The sequence below is a fragment of the Mya arenaria genome, chromosome 17 (assembly GCF_026914265.1).
Source record: "Mya arenaria isolate MELC-2E11 chromosome 17, ASM2691426v1".
In the NCBI taxonomy this organism is placed as follows: domain Eukaryota; kingdom Metazoa; phylum Mollusca; class Bivalvia; order Myida; family Myidae; genus Mya; species Mya arenaria.
The window spans coordinates 23450954-23470953 of record NC_069138.1 but is presented as its reverse complement, the minus strand read 5'-3'; the positions used below and the strand labels follow the sequence as shown (position 1 = coordinate 23470953).

At 36.5% G+C, this 20000-nt stretch overlaps 1 protein-coding gene across 2 annotated transcripts in view; it reads right to left on the bottom strand.

Annotated features, from left to right (window-relative positions):
* Window positions 1-20000, bottom strand: part of LOC128224522 (synaptotagmin-1-like) — a 61123-nt gene that overhangs the window by 23247 nt on the left and 17876 nt on the right. The window contains exon 1 of one of the 2 annotated variants that reach the window (XM_052934394.1): window positions 16860-17632. The exons of the other annotated variant lie outside the window; for it this stretch is intronic. Coding sequence (XP_052790354.1) covers window positions 16860-16986 — 127 coding nt within the window. The 5' untranslated portion in view covers window positions 16987-17632. Of the gene's footprint in view, window positions 1-16859; window positions 17633-20000 lie in introns of those variants that run through there. 2 annotated transcript variants of the gene reach the window in all.

Here is a 20000-nt window from a genome sequence, read left to right as displayed (position 1 = left end):
TCTTAATTTGATTTCTGACACAGGCTTGATATTCAACTGGCATTGCTCATCGAACGATATCTGGTCGTACGTTCGATTAGATGGCGCAATGATATATATATATATATATGTATGCACTATTCCACCATCTCAGATGGATAATCTCTCCAATGTGCAAATGTTGTGCATAACGTTAGTTTAAACTCATTTATTTTACAACGATTGTGAAACAAGATATTACCACATTATATTAATCGATCTCGTTGGCACGATGTTACGCGAGAGTGTGGTCTTGTGTTGTGGGAGAAATTGGAGTACCCGGAGGAAACCAACTTGTCCGGCTTGGTGACCACAAACCAAACTCACATGCGCCCAGGCTTGGAATCGAACCCGTGAGAAGCTAGTGCGCTAACCACTGCGCCATCCGTACATTTTAAATACAACGTCCATAATTAGAGAAAAATGTGTGCGTGTTTTGGATCAGTTTATCAAACGCGATACCAATTTGTGCTTGTATTTCGATTTAGTGAAGCACGAACACTGTTAACTTCAGCAAAATTTATACTTTTTCTTTCTCAGAAATATCCTTACATTCTTACATTCTGGCAGAGGCATTTTTTCTTTTATTTCCAGAAGGGCATGATCCAATTGAAATCAATCAAAGTAATGCAATGGTTTTATCTTAAACTACAACCGAATTTCCCATATTTTCAGAGTAAAGTAATAGCTACTTTGATTGGAAGCAATGTATTAAACATTTTTTTCCAGACATCAATAAAGTAATTTTGTTTTCCAAACTGTTTCTCGTTTCTGAAATAGGAACATACCTTGAAGTTGAAATGTATTGATTGGATACTGCAAATACGATATTCCAAATGTGTAAAATTAGATTCAAAATAATCTAGTGAGGTTTAGACAGTCGTCCGCCATGATGATAGCTACCTTGATCGAAGATGTCAGCGATCTCATGTGACCTTGATTGTCTACGCTGAACGCATCGAATTCGGGGGGGGGGGGCGAAACAAGGATATGACGTTTGAAGGGGCATGACAAGGGTGTTTTACAAAAAACATGCGTTCCTGCTCCCAAAACCGAGACATACAGGACTTAAGTTGTAATGGGGTGTTTTGGAGTACTCCATTATATTTGTATAACATGGTGAAATTTGTTGATTTTAATGCTATCGTGTGTACCTTATTGTCCAAAAAGTTATCTTAGCCAATTAAGGTGCAATAAATTTCATTGTTCTGTGGACAGTGTTAACAATGGTGCCAAATCTAGCACAAAAAAAACACCAATTAGGATTCAAGGAAAGAAGGTTGTGACTCTTTAAGACGTGTTCTTGTTGCAAAAACTAATAAAGAACATTATTTCATTCAGTGAAATTAAGCCCATAGTGTTGTAAGTCTTGTTTTTAGTTTTGGCATTGGGCCCTAACACATGATTGTGGCTAAATGCTAGCCTGGGTTAGTCACTGCAGTTTCCATTTGTATACGAGTGGTATATTGGGCCCTAACACATGATTGTGGCTAAATGCTAGGCTGGGTTAGTCACTGCAGTTTCCATTTTTATACGAGTGGTATATGGCGCCCTAACACATGATTGTGGCTAAATGCTAGGCTGGGTAAGTCACTGCAGTTTCCATTTTTATACGAGTGGTATATGGCGCCCTAACACATGATTGTGGCTAAATGCTAGGCTGGGTTAGTCACTGCAGTTTCCATTTTTATACGAGTGGTATATGGCGCCCTAACACATGATTGTGGCTAAATGCTAGGCTGGGTTAGTCACTGCAGTTTCCATTTTTATACGAGTGGTATATGGCGCCCTAACACATGATTGTGGCTAAATGCTAGGCTGGGTTAGTCACTGCAGTTTCCATTTTTATACGAGTGGTATATGGCGCCCTAACACCTGATTGTGGCTAAATGCTAGGCTGGGTTAGTCACTGCAGTTTCCATTTTTATACGAGTGGTATATGGCGCCCTAACACATGATTGTGGCTAAATGCTAGGCTGGGTTAGTCACTGCAGTTTCCATTTTTATACGAGTGGTAAATGGCGCCCTTACACATGATTGTGGCTAAATGCTAGGCTGGGTTAGTCACTGCAGTTTCCATTTTTATACGAGTGGTATATGGCGCCCTAACACATGATTGTGGCTAAATGCTAGGCTGGGCTAGTCACTGCAGTTTCCATTTTTATACGAGTGGTATATGGCGCCCTAACACATGATTGTGGCTAAATGCTAGGCTGGGTTAGTCACTGCAGTTTTCATTTTTATACGAGTGGTATATGGCGCCGTATTCTCTGACCGCTTGAATTTGAAAGGCCTCGAAAACTTAATTCTTAAATGTTTCATAATATCTATAACATACCAAGTCTAACAAAGTTTGCCTGATTGTAGAGCAGATTATTTGTAAAACATACATCCTCATTTTAACCATATTTTCCCCTAAAGTAGCATTTTTAAATTAAAATGATTTAAGCTTTTCTGGGTCTGAATTTCAAACTCAGCTCAGGATTTTATTGAATACGGGCACTGTATATCGAGCTTGATGACGTCAATGTAACTCGAGAATTATACTCATGGTTAAAGTATTTTTCTTGCCATTGCTGTAGTGTTTAAAATTACGTGATGAATGTTAAATCATGCAATTCAGCACTTAAGTGAGCGTTGCTCTGGTGTATTTTAATCAATATAAACTGAACGTTTACTGAGTATTTAAACGCAACTTTAGAGAACTTGTTCTGTCACACATGATATAAATATAAGTGGATGAAAGCTAAATAAAATCATACGCAACCAATTACAGTTAGTGTGAAAATATATGTTTATGTAATCGGAGGTCAGCAAAACTATATTTTTCTGTACCAGCTGTCTGATGTTTATTTGTTAAAAGTCATTTTAGTACAGCTTATAATTTTCCAAAAGTGTTCAACTTAAATGTATGCAATGTAGACATTTGTTATCCATTATTTTGAAGATGTTTCATATTAAGTTTTGCCTATAAGCCAAAATATTTAATTGTTTCCATGTTCATGTATTATGCTGTTGCTACCATATTATTACCATAATTGCAAACTCTAACTAGATTGATGGTAGCACCTTTAGTGCTGATTAAGGGTTTGTTTTGAATTTATTTATACTCGCACTCAGGCAAGGCCCATTCGGCGAGTGCTCCGATAAAAGTGTTAGTAATTTTATGAGCAAAGTGCACAGACAAAATGTAACCCTGGTTAGAGCTTTCCTGGTTCTTTAACTGCATCAGTGTATAGCACTGTCACACCGGACCCCCTTTAAACGTCCCTACCGGAAGAAGATTAGTATCTGTTTTAGTGGTGTGGCGGGGAATCGAACCTGCCAACCGTAGATTGACAGTCGAGTGTGTAACCACTAGACCATGTACCCGCCACAATTGATTTTCTATAGTTTGCAGTCATTTATAACGCCATGCCTGTTACTGATCCAATCATTCCGCTTATTTAACAGCTTTATGTTTTTACATATGCATTCCTTTTAGATGTTCGTTCATTCTATGAATGTCAATAATGCGAATGATGAAAATGTCACTGAAACAATTATTCATATAAGTGATGCCACTTCTAAAACTGTTTGTTTGTTTATCAAGGAATAAAGAATTCGAACGCAGCGATTGTAAATGCATATGTGTCACAATAAAATGTTGACGTAATAATCGCAAAGATATGCATGTCTGGTCTATTCTATTCTCACATTAAGCATACTTAACAAAAATGACGAAGCAACGATTAAGAAGAAGTGTCCAAAACATACTTATTAGAAGCATGGCAATACTGACAGCGTAATATATACAATATATAAATACTAGTCGACGACAACGAAAACAGCGGTTAATGGTGTATCATTTTTTTTAAATATTAGTTTTTCAACGGCAAAAACAATGCGAAAGTGTGAGAGAATGATATATCTGGAAGATGACAGTGACTGTGACAATATACACATAACATGTAGAGCAATATTTATCGAGCGGTCGTTTGAGTCTTTGAACTCACTTAAATCCTGGGAATAGGAACAACAACGGCGAATAGTTTATACAGAAGATAAAAAGATAACAAGAGCGAAGATAAAGATGACGGAAAGCAGAGGTCAGCCTCGTTTTAACAACATTCAAATATGGTATGACGGGAAAGAAAGCTCAACATGAAATGACAATTCTGACGGAAAGCGGAAGTCAGCCTCGTCTTAAACAACATATGATACGACGAAAAAAGTTAGTCCAGCATAAAATGACAATTCTGACAAAATCAGAAGTCAGTCTCCTCTGTAAACAACATTCAAATGTGGTAAGACGAGAAAGGAAGTCCAACATCATGACAAAGAGAACGTCAATGTTGAATGTGAATACCAACGACACAAAGAAAGATTACAATAAGTGGCAAGATTAAAGAAGAGACGAGCCATTTAACAGCTGAACAACGAAGGAACGAATCGCACATCAAACAAAACCGTTACCTTTGCTACCGCTATTTTCTGAAAGTTGCCGCCATTTCCGAATTATATTTTTTTTGCATAAAGTTTCGCACTCATTACTGCTACACGTTTTCCTGATACAATCTGTAATAAAAACGGTTGCTGTGTAATATGAATCTTTTTCCAGGCTTGAAAGTTGAACTGAAACAATATTCAGTGTCTAAAATGCATTTGACATAATTTTATTTATAAAGCAACCGTCATCCAGTAATATGGATTTTTATTAAACGGGTTTTAATGTTATAAAAACTAGATTTTAGTCGTCGGTATGACCAATTTGGATCGAGTACATATTAACACATACACTTTCAATCTTTGAATGAACTGCCTTTCGACAATTGTGAATATTTTCCGATGAACGTAGCCTCTTCGGATATCTTCAGATCGCGAATCATCCGCGTATTAAGGTCACATACTACTACATAAATTATCTATATATTCTATAGACATTTGACTGAATTGAACCCGAAATAAACACTGATTCTAGTGCTTCACAACCCCCAACACTACATTCCACATGTATACTTCACATTATACAGCGTTAGAATTTTTTTTTCGTTTCTTGTAAGAATAAAATTAGTTGAACGTAACCACTGTGAATTCGACAGTGATTAGATCCGGTGTATAACCAATGCCGTGAACATGATAACAGTCAAAGATGTAGATCAGGTAGATCCAGGGTGTTCAGCCATTTTTTTTTGGAAATCACCAACAATTCAGATTCAACACGTACAAATAGATCTTAGATGGTAAAACCCTGCTTTGATTCAATGTCATGTATAACTCAAAATAAATAAGGCATATAACAATGAGCAGGCACTCCCGAATTGGGGCAACTTGCCTTTTAATATACTTGTGTAGTGTTGTTTAGCTTGTAATTGTTTGAATTATGTTCCAGTAACAATCGGATCGATCTATGAAAAGAATGGCTGAGGTTATTTTAACTGAAATGAAGTATTTTTTAACATTTCTGGAAATAAATAATGAACAATTGTTGTAAATATAAGTAATGAATTGTATGATTGATGTCATTATCGGAGATATGAACGCAGTTGGGCTAGCAAATGTACGCTTCGGACTCCAGACTTTTTAACCAGCCCAACTGCGTAAATACCAATCACGCATTTCATTCCTTAAATAATTGAAAATAAACCGAAAGGTTACTTTGCTTAAGAATTGTATGTTTTATACGTTTATTACAGTATATGTCATTATATTTTTAACGAATCTCGTGCATTGGGAGTAGTTCTATATGATTATGCAATTCGTAAATCTTCTGTTAATTATCACTGATCGCTCATATGCATTCAATTTCAATGCAGGGCTTTATAGAACTTGAATAGTTTTTGTGAAGTTGTCTGACGTTCCAATACTGAATTAATAAAATACATAACCGTAAAGCTTTTAAAGCCTGCAATAAATTTGCTATTTTGAGTATTTCTCATTGTTCCGGAGTAATATTTTGGCACTTAAATATGCCAGCATACACGTTTATAACAAAGACTGCTTAAGAACGTTCGAATTAATTATTAAACTGAACATGAAATCATTTTGAAACAAGCTTGTTAAATATTCTTAAACACTAAATTTGCCAGTAATATGATTGGGCCATAAATCGTAAATTACTTTGAAATCAATATATGCATGCAATGGATAATGTAAATGTTACTGAAGCATACATTTATTTAATTGGATTTCTATCTAATGATATGACTGATTCTACCGTAGAGCCTCGTAACCACACCCAGGAGATTTTGACAAATTAATGTTTCAGTTTAAACCGTAGGTCACGAACACCTGCCAGTAATCATGTGCATTCTAAGTATAGGTTAGAATTGTTTAAGTAATTTTTTCGTGAATAAGTAACCTTAGTGTTAGCCCCTCCAAAGTCGCACCAGCTTTTCAATTAAGCCGTGCGCCTGTCCAAAAGACTTGTTAATCAATTTAATATATTGTGACTTGACTGTGCCTTTGCATATGCAAACAGTAGGCGTGGCTATATGCGCATGCGCAGTTATAGCAATTTACTTAATCATGAAGAGTCTTCTTCAGAAATAAGTAACGATTCTTCACAAATAAAAAACGAAACAATTCTAAAATCTAGCGCCCCTGATTGGCTGTCAATGTAGGGCAAACACTAAAATTGGCTTGATCTTATTGTGCTATTTCACAAGACATGCCAACAACCAATTGATAGTTTGATAATGATTACACTGGTTTTTATTTTACTGGTCAGCTGCCTTACGTTTGTTTGTGACGCATATGGCTAGTGGCCATGGGGCAGGGTGACAACATTAACTAGGAGTGGAGCTGGATCATTTATTTATTGCCGTGCCAATATGGTCTCGTCTGATGTAAAGTGTTTGCCGGCGACGTCTAAATGAACACCCTTATCTCAAATGATGAATATTTGTTACCAACAGTTTTTAGTCCATTACATTTAACAAGCCTGTAGTGACATCCATGTACCATAATAAGTACGTACGAAAATTTGTATGCATTTGCTGTCTATTGTTTTGTATTGGCATACATATATTGATAATAAAACTGTTACTGGATAGTTAAATAAAATATGTATTAATGTTTATTTGGGCCGATGGTTCAGAACTTTGTAAAAGTTAACAAAGTTGTTAAAGTCACCGTTGTTAACTTTAATTCATTACTTCACTGGAAGTTTAAAAGATATATACATGTAATTGGTAGTATTTCTAACAAGAAATGAGACAACTTCTCCAGCTGAACTTCTTTATGCAATACGATTTCGTTTATGCCATTGGCTTTTGAATAATTAAACAATACAAAACGCAATATACTTGACAAGCAAGAAAGAAGGCAATAAACAGCAGAAACAGTGTAACTATGCCTTCATGATTAATAATATAACCCGTTTGAAAGAGCTTTATTTAGAGTAAGATGAATGTATTGGTGTTTTATATCAGCATGCGTTGTCGCCAGCAAGCTAAAGTTATGAGGCCCGTACATGTATATGTAAAACGTGGGAACACACATTAAAGTTATAAGGCCCGTTCATGTATATGTAAAACTTGGGATCACACGTTAAAGTTATGAGGCCCGTACATGTATATGTAAAACGTGGGAACACACGTTATAGTTCTGAGGCCCGTACATGTATATGTAGAACGTAGGAACACACGTTAAAGTTCTGAGGTCCGTTGTATATATATGTAAAACGTGGGAACACACGCTAAAGTTTTGAGGTCCGTTGTTTATATATGTAAAACGTGGGAACACACGTTAAAGTTCTGAGGTCCGTTGTATATATATGTAAAACGTGGGAATACACGTTAAAGTTCTGAGGTCCGTTGCATATATATGTAAAACGTGGGAACACACGCTAAAGTTTTGAGGTCCGTTGTTTATATATGTAAAACGTGGGAACACACGTTAAAGTTCTGAGGTCCGTTGTACATATATGTAAAACGTGGGAATACACGTTAAAGTTCTGAGGTCCGTTGTTTATATATATGTTAAACGTGGGAATACACGTTATAGTTCTGAGGTCCGTTGTACATATATGTAAAACGTGGGAATACACGTTAAAGTTCTGACGTCCGTTGTTTATATATATGTTAAACGTGGGAATACACGTTATAGTTCTGAGGCCCGTTGTATATATATGTAAAACGTGGGAACACACGTTATAGTTCTGAGGTCCGTTGTATATATATGTAAAACGTGGGAACACACGTTATAGTTCTGAGGTCCGTTATATATATATGTAAAACGTGGGAATACACGTTAAAGTTCTGAGGTCCGTTATATATATATGTAAAACGTGGGAATACACGTTATAGTTCTGAGGCCCGTTGTGTATATATGTAAAACGTGGGAACACACGTTATAGTTCTGAGGCCCGTTGTATATATATGTAAAACGTGGGAATACACGTTAAAGTTCTGAGGTCCGTTGTATATATATGTTAAACGTGGGAATACACGTTATAGTTCTGAGGTCCGTTGTGTATATATGTAAAACGTGGGAATACACGTTAAAGTTCTGAGGTCCGTTGTATATATATGTTAAACGTGGGAATACACGTTATAGTTCTGAGGTCCGTTGTGTATATATGTAAAACGTGGGAATACACGTTATAGTTCTGAGGTCCGTTGTATATATATATATATATATATGTAAAACGTGGGAATACACGTTAAAGTTCTGAGGTCCATTGATATATGTTAAACGTGGGAATACACGTTAAAGTTCTGAGGTCCGTTATATATATATGTAAAACGTGGGAATACACGTTATAGTTCTGAGGCCCGTTGTGTATATATGTAAAACGTGGGAACACACGTTAAAGTTCTGAGGTCCGTTGTATGTATATGTAAAACGTGGGAATACACGTTAAAGTTCTGAGGTCCGTTGTATATATATGTAAAACGTGGGAACACACGTTAATGTTCTGAGGTCCGTTGTATATATATGTAAAACGTGGGAATACACGTTAAAGTTCTGAGGTCCGTTGTATATATATGTTAAACGTGGGAATACACGTTATAGTTCTGAGGTCCGTTGTATATATATGTTAAACGTGGGAATACACGTTAAAGTTCTGAGGTCCGTTGTATATATATGTAAAACGTGGGAATACACGTTAAAGTTCTGAGGTCCGTTGTATGTATATGTAAAACGTGGGAATACACGTTAAAGTTCTGAGGTCCGTTGTATATATATGTAAAACGTGGGAACACACGTTAATGTTCTGAGGTCCGTTGTATATATATGTAAAACGTGGGAATACACGTTAAAGTTCTGAGGTCCGTTGTATATATATGTTAAACGTGGGAATACACGTTATAGTTCTGAGGCCCGTTGTATATATATGTAAAACGTGGGAATACACGTTATAGTTCTGAGGTCCGTTGTATATATATGTTAAACGTGGGAATACACGTTAAAGTTCTGAGGCCCGTTGTATATATATGTAAAACGTGGGAATACACGTTATAGTTCTGAGGTCCGTTGTATATATATGTAAAACGTGGGAATACACGTTAAAGTTCTGAGGCCCGTTGTATATATATGTAAAACGTGGGAATACACGTTAAAGTTCTGAGGCCCGTTGTATATATATGTAAAACGTGGGAATACACGTTAAAGTTCTGAGGTCCGTTGTATATATATGTTAAACGTGGGAACACACGGTAAAGTTCTGAGGCCCGTTGTATATATATGTAAAACGTGGGAACACACGTTAAAGTTCTGAGGTCCGTTGTATATATATGTTAAACGTGGGAATACACGTTTTAGTTCTGAGGCCCGTACATGTATATGTAAAACGTGGGAACACACGTTTTAGTTCTGAGGCCCGTTATTTTTATTAAAGTGTGTAAACTTAATTGAAATAAACTTAAATAAAATTATAATTACCATTACCGAAAGAGTGCACTCTTAAGCCTGTATTCAAGCGTAAAAATCCAGCAAGTGATAGTAGTGAGGCCCGTTTGATAACGGTCTTTGTCGATCTTAATAGTAAAATGAAATAATTTTAGTGTAGTATTTTTCGTATTTTGTTACCATGATATAAGTTTGAAATAAACTTCAGTTAGTATAATAAATGAACACTAAGTTGTTGGAAAACCATAAAATAAAAATGATGTGTGGTCTGATGTTTATGTAAATTTACGAGTACTGAAGCTACGACCATGTCATGCGACCATCTAATCAATGAACGTCACGTACGATCGATTTGTGGAATCGTTTTTTACTTCAATCTATTTACATACATGACTGGAAAAGAGAAGTTTACAATTAATCATTATTTTGACCTCGATACGTATTCAATTGGAACTCGTGTCCCTACAGATATCATTTATTGACATGGGCTACTGTGCCATATATATGTACACGTTTTGACAGTTTTTTTCCCTTGACCAATGTAGTGAAGTGTTAAGTCATTCGGAACACCTCGGCAATTTTCTACTGGAAAATAACCTCGGATGTATGTCGGTACATCAGTAGAAGTAGTTCGTGAAATTTTGAATTATATCATTAATCAGATGTAGTGTTTTAGCTTGTATTTGTAGATCTTAGTTTTAATTAATTGCCAGTGAAGTGTTTTATTGCAAACATAATTAAGATTTCCAAGAGTTTCCAAGCCATTTAGTTCAACTGCTAAATTAAATTATTACGCGATCTCATTCCATCGGACTGAAAGTGTACCGATGAACTTGCCAGTGAAGTGTTTTATTGCAAACATAATAAAGCTTCCCAAGAGTTCACAAGTCATTAAGTTTAACTGCGAAATAAAACAACTAAGCGATCTACTTGCAGAGGACTTAAAGAGTACCAATTTCTGACATTGTTAACCGTCCATAAACATCCAAGGTTATTTTCTATACAAATGGCCGAGGAGCTCCGAATGGAAGTGTTTAATGGGTCTCCTAGTGGGTCTCCTGGTTCACTGATAACCTTAATTATTAAACTTAAACCCTTCAAACCACACAAAACAACATTGTTGTTAGCTCTCGAAGTAACCGAGTACTTTTTCAACGTCTTGTATTCAGTCAGGTCCACTCTCAAGACAACGCAAGCGTAGATTTTAGGTACCACCGTAGAGCTCTACAATACGCCTCCTTATAGTCGGTCGGGTTACGTACAACTAGTGACAAACCTCTGTCACAACAGTATTGATTGTAACATTCTAAATTAAATCCAACTAGTGTGTGTCGGCCATTATGGTCAGCGGTAAACTATATAAGTGGTATCACTAAGTAGTAGTCTAATTTGAAATAAAGTTTAGCATTTATTAGAAAATAATTCATTAGTGCTACGAATTCACTTGATATTACACTAACAAAAATTTGTTAAAAAACTTTAAAAAAAAACTGGTAAGTACATAAAACATACAAGTTATTCCGTAAGCAGTATTTTTTTTACCGGGTCAGTGATTAAAAAGTTAATTCATTAACGAAAAACAGTCGAACATAAAATGACGAGCGTTATCAGGTTACTGATTGGACTGACATATGAACACAGCGGTGCGGTTACAGAGTCGTCACTCGATAGGTACTGATTGGACCGACTACTGTACACAGCGTTTCGGTGACAGAGTCGTCACTTGATAGGTACTGATTGGACTGACAGTTGTAAACAGCGGTCCTGTTACAGAGTCGTCACTCGATAGGTACTGATTGGACTGACAGTTGTACACTGCGGTTCGGTGACAGAGTCGTCACTTGATAGGTACTGATTGGACTGACAGTTGTACACAGCGGTTCGGTGACAGAGTCGTCACTTGATAGGTACTGATTGGACTGACAGTTGTACACAGCGGTTCGGGTACAGAGTCGTCACTTGATAGGTACTGATTGGACTGACATTTGTACACAGCGGTTTGGTTACAGAGTCGTCACTCGATAGGTACTGATTGGACTGACAGTTGTACACAGCAGTTCGGTGACAGAGTCGTCACTTGATAGGTACTGATTGGACTGACAGTTGTACACAGCGGTTCGGTGACAGAGTCGTCACTTGATAGGTACTGAATGGACTGACAGTTGTACACAGCGGTTCGGTTACAGGGTCGTCACTCGATAGGTACTGATTGGACTGACAGTTGTACACAGCGGTTCGGTTACAGAGTCGTGTCTCGATAGGTACTGATTGGACTGACTACTGTACACAGCGCTTCGGTTACAGAGTCGTGTCTCGATAGGTACTGATTGGACTGACTACTGTCCACAGCGGTTCGATTACAGAGTCGTGTCTCGATAGGTACTTATTGGACTGACTACTGTACACAGCGCTTCGGTTACAGAGTCGTCACTGGATAGGTACTGAATGGACTGACAGTTGTACACAGCGGTTCGGTTACAGGGTCGTCACTCGATAGGTACTGATTGGACTGACAGTTGTACACAGCGGTTCGGTGACAGAGTCGTCACTCGATAGGTACTGATTGGACTGACAGTTGTACACAGCGGTTCGGGTACAGAGTCGTCACTTGATAGGTACTGATTGGACTTACAGTTGTACACAGCGGTTTGGGTACAGAGTCGTCACTCGATAGGTACTGATTGGACTGACAGTTGTACAGAGCGGTTTGGTTACAGAGTCGTCACTCGATAGGTACTGATTGGACTGACAGTTGTACACAGCGAGTTGGTTACAGAGACGTCTATCGATAGGTACTGATTAGACTGACAGTTGTACACAGCGGTTCGGTGACAGAGTCGTCACTGGATAGGTACTGAATGGACTGACAGTTGTACACAGCGGTTCGGTTACAGGGTCGTCACTAGATAGATACTGATTGGACTAACAGTTGTACACAGCGGTTCAGTGGCAGAGTCGTCACTCGATAGGTACTGATTGGACTGACAGTTGTACACAGCGGTTCGGTTACAGAGTCGTGTCTCGATAGGTACTGATTGGACTGACTACTGTACACAGCGGTTCGGTTACAGAGTCGTGTCTCGATAGGTACTGATTGGACTGACAGTTGTACACAGCGGTTCGGTGACAGAGTCGTCAGTTAATAGGTACTGATTGGACTGACAGTTGTACACAGCGGTTCGGTGACAGAGTCGTCACTTGATAGGTACTGATTGGACTGACAGTTGTACACAACGGTTCTAGGAACTGATTGGACTGACAGTCGTACACAGCGGTTCGTTACAGAGTCGTCCCTCGATAGGAACTGATTGGACTGACAGTCGTACACAGCGGTTCGTTACAGAGTCGTCACTCGATAGGAACTGATTGGACTGACAGTCGTACACAGCGGTTCGTTACAGAGTCGTCACTCGATAGGAACTGATTGGACTGACAGTCGTACACAGCGGTTCGTTACAGAGTCGTCACTCGATAGGAACTGATTGGACTGACAGTCGTACACAGCGGTTCGTTACAGAGTCGTCACTCGATAGGTACTAACATATGAACACAGATGTTTGGCTAAACGTACAAACGATAAAGCGACTGCTACGCACCTGTCATTGTTCCTTTAATCGATATAATCGATTTAATGCCGAATTGTCATCATTATGTTAAGACCTTAGAACAATTACGTAGTTCGGACTTAGTAACGTTTACTTTTTATTAAGAATACGGTTGTATTTTAAACTAATATAACACTATTTGTCATTCTTAATAGAAAAGCATTGTACAATAAATACGAACAATAAACAGGTTGACTTTTAAGGCAGATGTGTTACATATACTAGTTTAAGTAATGCTAACACCAATAGCACCGACTTTATTGCACTTTTTATTGTTCATGTAATCGATATTGTCTGCATAAGGCGAACATTTACTTGGATAAACGTGTTAAGAACCTAGTTATGTTTTCTTTTAATTCAGAATAAGATTCTTTCTAGCAATAAACCAGTTTTCGTCATACTAAATAGTAAAGCATTGTACAATAAACATAAAAAATGAATAAGCAGATACGGCTAATGTGCTTGCAAAATCAATCCATCACCGATAGCAACCACAATGGTACTTTTATAAAATAAAATTGTCATAACCGTGAACCTTTTGAGCTCACCTAGCAAACAGCAATACCCTTCGGGTAAGGGTAAAGAGGTCGTACTCGCTGCGTGTCACAAAAATGTGTTGCCTAATGAATGACGTTCCATATGGTATCGCAAATCGTCTCATTAATTCAATTATCTCATATGAGAATCTGGCAAACCCAACTTATAATACCCCAAGGAAAAATGAATCTATTGCAGAAATTAATTCCAAAGCCTTGCGGCTATTTTGTGCGTGTTTTTTTTTTCTACCAGGAAATTCTTGAAATTAAGGTGTATTTAAATTAGACTTAAGTCGTAATTGTGTTTGCATATAGGCCCACACATTCGCTAGTCCATTTATTGCGATATTGGCCGTATTGTTAATGGTTGTTGCATTGCGAGTAATGCCGTGTTAGTGTTCCGTTGATGCCTCCGTCAATGGGATCGCCAGACAGATTCAAAGTGAATTATTTGGATGCACTCTGACCATTAAATATCCATCAAGCATAACTCATTAATTGGTTTTATTAATTGTGTTATTTAAGATCTCGCACATGTGCGCTGGCTTGTATAGATGCATTTTGCGCTCAACATCAATAAAGGATAGCATTTGTTTTATTTCTTAACAACTAAGTCGTTCCCGGACACCCCCCCCCCCCCCACCAGGCCTACCAACTTAATGTTTAGAAGACCAAAAATGAATACGGTATCCTTTTGTTATGGCTGGTTATACGTAAACACATGGCACATACTGCGTTTTACGTAAATAGATGCAGTTGACAGTATTGTTCTACTGAAATAGAACGTGAAACTATTTTTGTTCTGGCTGCACCAGGCATGCCGTCTTAATCGTTAAAAAGACCAAAACAAAACAGTAACTATAACATGGTTACTACTTTTCACGCTAGATTCATCCAGATAGTTGTCATAATTTGGAAAACGGCACTTAATTAGATGATATATCCAGTGTGTATGTCTGTATCTAAATCTGATTACAAATGCATTCGAATATGGCATCATACATAGTCTCGATATGATATTCAATTGGCTGAAATTATTGTAAATAATTATTGTTGAATAGTACATACTAACAACCTTAAACTTTTTAGTGGTCTACATATAAGTTTGTAATCTGCCATTCACACTGTTTATATCTAATGTTTCACCTGATCTGAATCAATTACGGCTAAGTGCTGATTTACTGAAATAAATGTATTGGAAAATTAGAACTATACTCCCTTCTCATTGGACAAAAGAAAATGTTGACCACTTATAATTATTATTTATCTAAGAATAAACCATTTGTTTGTATGAATGTCTGAACACCGGTAATAAGAGACTTCTGACAAAATATCAGATCCTAGTTTTTATATTTACGTTAAAAAAACTATTATTTTTCGTACGTCAATATGAAAAGTACGAACTGATCTTTTGTCAGCAGTCTTATATCACCGGCTTCCAGACATTTCCGCAAAAATTGGTTTATTCCATGACAAAAATAAATATAAAAAAAAACTGTCGAAACGGTCAATCTGTGAGAGTGCAGCTCTAGTATGTAAAATGGTAAGATAGCTTTCGAGTGACAGTTCAGTAAAAGTTAATGTTTATTTTTGGTTAAAGACATCAGAGCAGACCAAAAATGATAACTTACTTAGTGTTTGGCGCGATTAACGCTATATAACCCACTCAATACAACCAATTTATGACTTAATGGAACTTAAGGCTCAAGTAGAATCCGTCCGTTTATCCCCAGGTTATTATACGCAGTCGATACTAGTAATTAAGCAAATCTTTGTGCAAAGAGGCGAAAGTGTAGGCTTAAAACTTAAAGGTTCACACGTGAAAATAGAGTTATAGTCAGTAAAGCTATATTTAAAAAAATGAAATATCCAATTAAACCACGTTGAAGGTTTTATCAACATATTTTGGTCCGTCAAAATCTTTACCTCTCGAATAAACAAATATCGTAATGGAATATACGTAGCCTATTTTATAATGTCGGTATACTAAAACGTTTCACTTAAATCATGTTCTAGTTTACACGTAAATTATGTATTTGATTGTCATATTCAGTAACTGCATCAGGTAACAAGCAGTGATCAGCCAAGAGCTACAAAAACCGCTGACAATAGGTTTAACCTTTGAAATTATTCATATCTCATGTTTTCATCGTTTATTTCTTCTACTGCATGCAAACGTATAGCTATACTTAAATAAATTAATCTACAAATCTTTTGTGTTAAGACTTTTTTCATCAATAACTTACAATGGTTAGATTTTTTCATTGTTATATCAGATTTACCCTCCAAAACTATTCTGTTACAATAAATATTTATATCGCCTTTATACATTTTTTAAAATTATTTTTGTAGTTTTTTTTTATACGTTATTGTTATCCGTATTATAAGTTATTGCAAGGAATCATTGTGACAATGTTGATATTACATATCATGATACATATACTGTTTTGTCAATAAAATGTTTTATGTATGTTAACGACAATAAACACAGTGTGTCTGTCGCTTCTAAAACTAAAGGTTTATATAATTGCGATAGGCAGCGTTATCCTTATTTCACTGTAAGGCTGTCTTTTATTTAAAAACAAATGGCATGACAAACAGTTCTAGTTGATAAAAAACAATTACTGCTCGGAAAAACAACAACCGCGTCCATTCCAACGATCGATGGTCACTTGATCAGCATAAAGCTGACTGTCCTGATCTGACCAGTAATCAATTAAGGTATTTTCTTTGTTGTAAAAATCGTAAACTCTTGTTTAATTATGCTTCTTTCGATTCCGATGATTAAAATCGCAAGAGCTTTTTTGCGAATCGAGCAAGGCTTCAAGAATTTATAAAACTAACAGAATCTAGCCAACATAATTACCTTCGTCCCCATTACTTTCTGTCGTCGGCACAAGACTCTGAGCACGTTTTCTATCTAACACCGCCGGCGGAACCCAAAACTTTTCCTCACAATTTTCAAGCACGGGTGATCCGGGGCTTGAGTCCATGCGTTTACGGGAATACACGATCCATTCCGTTTTTGTCTCATTATCAATCACCGGTTCCCTTTCCGGCGATGATTTAAATCGCGTCGTTAGTTTCCGTAATCCTTTAAGAACCTCCAGTGTTGCGTAGTACGAACTGCGTAATACGCAGCTAGTTTTGTTGTATGTCCCCTTTCAAGTTATAACACGTAGTCCAGCGTAATACGCAGCTAGTTTTGTTGTATGTCCGTTTTAAGTTATAACACGTAGTCCAGCGTAATACGCAGCTAGTTTTGTTGTATGTCCGTTTTAAGTTATAACACGTAGTCCAGTGTAATACGCAGCTAGTTTTGATATATGTCCGTTTTAAGTTATAACACTGAGTCCTGCGTAATACGCAGCAAGATTTCAAATATGTATGATTAAGTTAACCATTCGTTTAACTCAGTTCCTTTTCTTACATTTGATTAGATAGCAATTCAATCAAATTATACCCATATTTCATTTCTTAGATCTAGGATATCAATTGAATTCAGCTCTGGATTATATTTGCTATGATTATGAATTGTAGAATAACTCCATCTGAAACTTCTAAACTTGCTAGCGCTTAAAACAACTTTATAACCGCTGTATTTTGGTGTCAAAGCTATTTGAGATTGGCTTCACTGAAATTGCGAATATTTACAGCAATCCAGCTAGCGAGAGAGTGAGTGAGAGAGAGAGCGCGACGCTGTTGCCACCAACAGCACAATAGCGTAAGCCGTGAGACATACGGCTTTTTATATATTGCGCTACCCTTTTATGGGCAATAGTGGAAAGTCATATTAGGTTAATCAAGTGGCAGCGTTTTATTGTGGCTTCTCGGAATTGTATTCGTACATGCTGATACAGCGATAGAGCATCAATGGAAGTGTGCAGCGATCATTGTGCGGTATTTTTCTCATATTAGCAACATTAATTATAGTATCAGTTTTGTGTTAATGAATGTCATTGGTTCTCGCGAGACTTGTTAATATTGTGAACACAAATTGAAAACATCATTAGAGAATCGCATAACGGGAGTACAGATCGATACTGCACATGCCACTACAATCAGGGTGCATAATTATGCACTAATAAAATGAATTTTGGGTAAATGGTGACCGCATATAGTATTGGTATAATTTGAACGGTTGAATGTAAAGAAAAAAATATTATATATATTTTTTTTTAGTGATCGGACATTAAACGCAAAAATTCAATTTGAATAAAGGACAAAAATAGAAATTGCGATATCTGTATCAATAATGTATTTTTGTTTATTATACGCAGACATTATTCTTTCAATACGCCTTCATATGTTAGTAAATTGAAATATAGCAATGCTTTGTGTAATAGTTAGAAAAAAAATCTAAATTATTAAGAATGGGCGGAATGCCGAGCGTATCGGACGAGCCCTTCTTAATCATTAAAATTTGAATTCAGGTCATCTAACTGACGTAGAATACATTCTAAAAACCTTTAAACGCGAAAGTTGAAATTCTTAAACATTAAGCCTAATACTTAATGATTGACTATCTGCAATTTCATTGGCTGTTAATGTACATTGAATTCTAACAAGATTTAGAGTATCTGCACAATAGGTGAGAAGTAGAAGTTGGTAAATGGCACAAACACACAAGTTGCAATACCACTTTATGTACCAGAAGATAAATCTCATTTTATTCTAGAATGTTAGTTGTTGAAACTATATATGAACAAATATAATTCGTTTTAACGGTCAAAATATACCTAAATTTATTACATTACTTAATAAGAAAATGTAAATGGTAATACAAACGTGTTGCTCATTTGTATAAAGCAATGCAGTTTGAGGACATGTTTATCATGTTTTATGGGCAATTATTACGCCGTTAAAGAATTTACGCTGTAAGATACATACGCTGTGGGCATATGGTTGTAATAAAATGTAAAATATATGATTTCAAGAGAAGTAAGAGAATCGCCTGACATAACAAGTTAACATTATCCCCAATGGCGCCTGGATACAATGACACGCTTACTTGCGCATCAGACACATTTGGTAATATAATGAGTTCAAGAACACACACACCAGCAAGTAGACAGATAATTACAAAGAAATACATCAATATTTGTAAGTATGAGATCTCAAGAATTAGTTCTACTAGCAGTAAAAGCTGCACTCTCACGGATTGAAAGGTTTGACAACTTTTTCATTTTTTTGTCTTGGAACGAGCCATTTTTTTGCGAAAAGCATGGAAACCAGTTATATAAGACTGCTAACAAAAATCAGATCGCAGATTTTTATTTTCTGTATAAAAATTGATGTTTTATGCATTTTTCTTAAACCGTTAGTAACGGTTTAAGGCATAAAACAGTAATTTTCGAACGGAAATATGAAAGTCTGCGATCCGATCTTTTGTCAGCAATTTTTTTTCATTGGTTTGCTGATATTTACGCAAAAATTTGCTCTTTCAAAGACAAAAAATAAAAAAAACAGTTGTAAAAACGGTAAATCTGTGAGAGTGCAGCTTTAAAGTACATATTTACAGAATTGAGAAGTAAGCATAACTTTTTTAAGTCTCTCTTCTGTTATAATTAGAAAAAAATGACATGTGGTGTGAAGTACCAGGTTTGACTTGATGTAATGTTTGATTCATAATTCACAAAAGTACACTTACGAATAATTAACAGACATTGATAATTGTTACAGCGGATGGCGTTATCGAGACGCAGGAAAAACACACATAAAAGAGTCACGTTTATGAGAAGAATGTTTGAATATTTTGTCTATTCTGTCCTAATCAGGTTAATATAATAGTATATGCCATTATTGGTGTAGCCTTACACAATAGAGTTATTAGTACTGCGTTTTTATTCGGGAGTTGATATTCGACTCAAGTTGGTTTTAAATTCAAGACGCACTATTTTGTTTTATGACGTAATTTTAACATCGCGTAATGATACTTGTATGACGTAACGTCGGAAGAGCGAAATACAGCGAGAATATTGCACTACTGCCACTAGGATGGAAACGG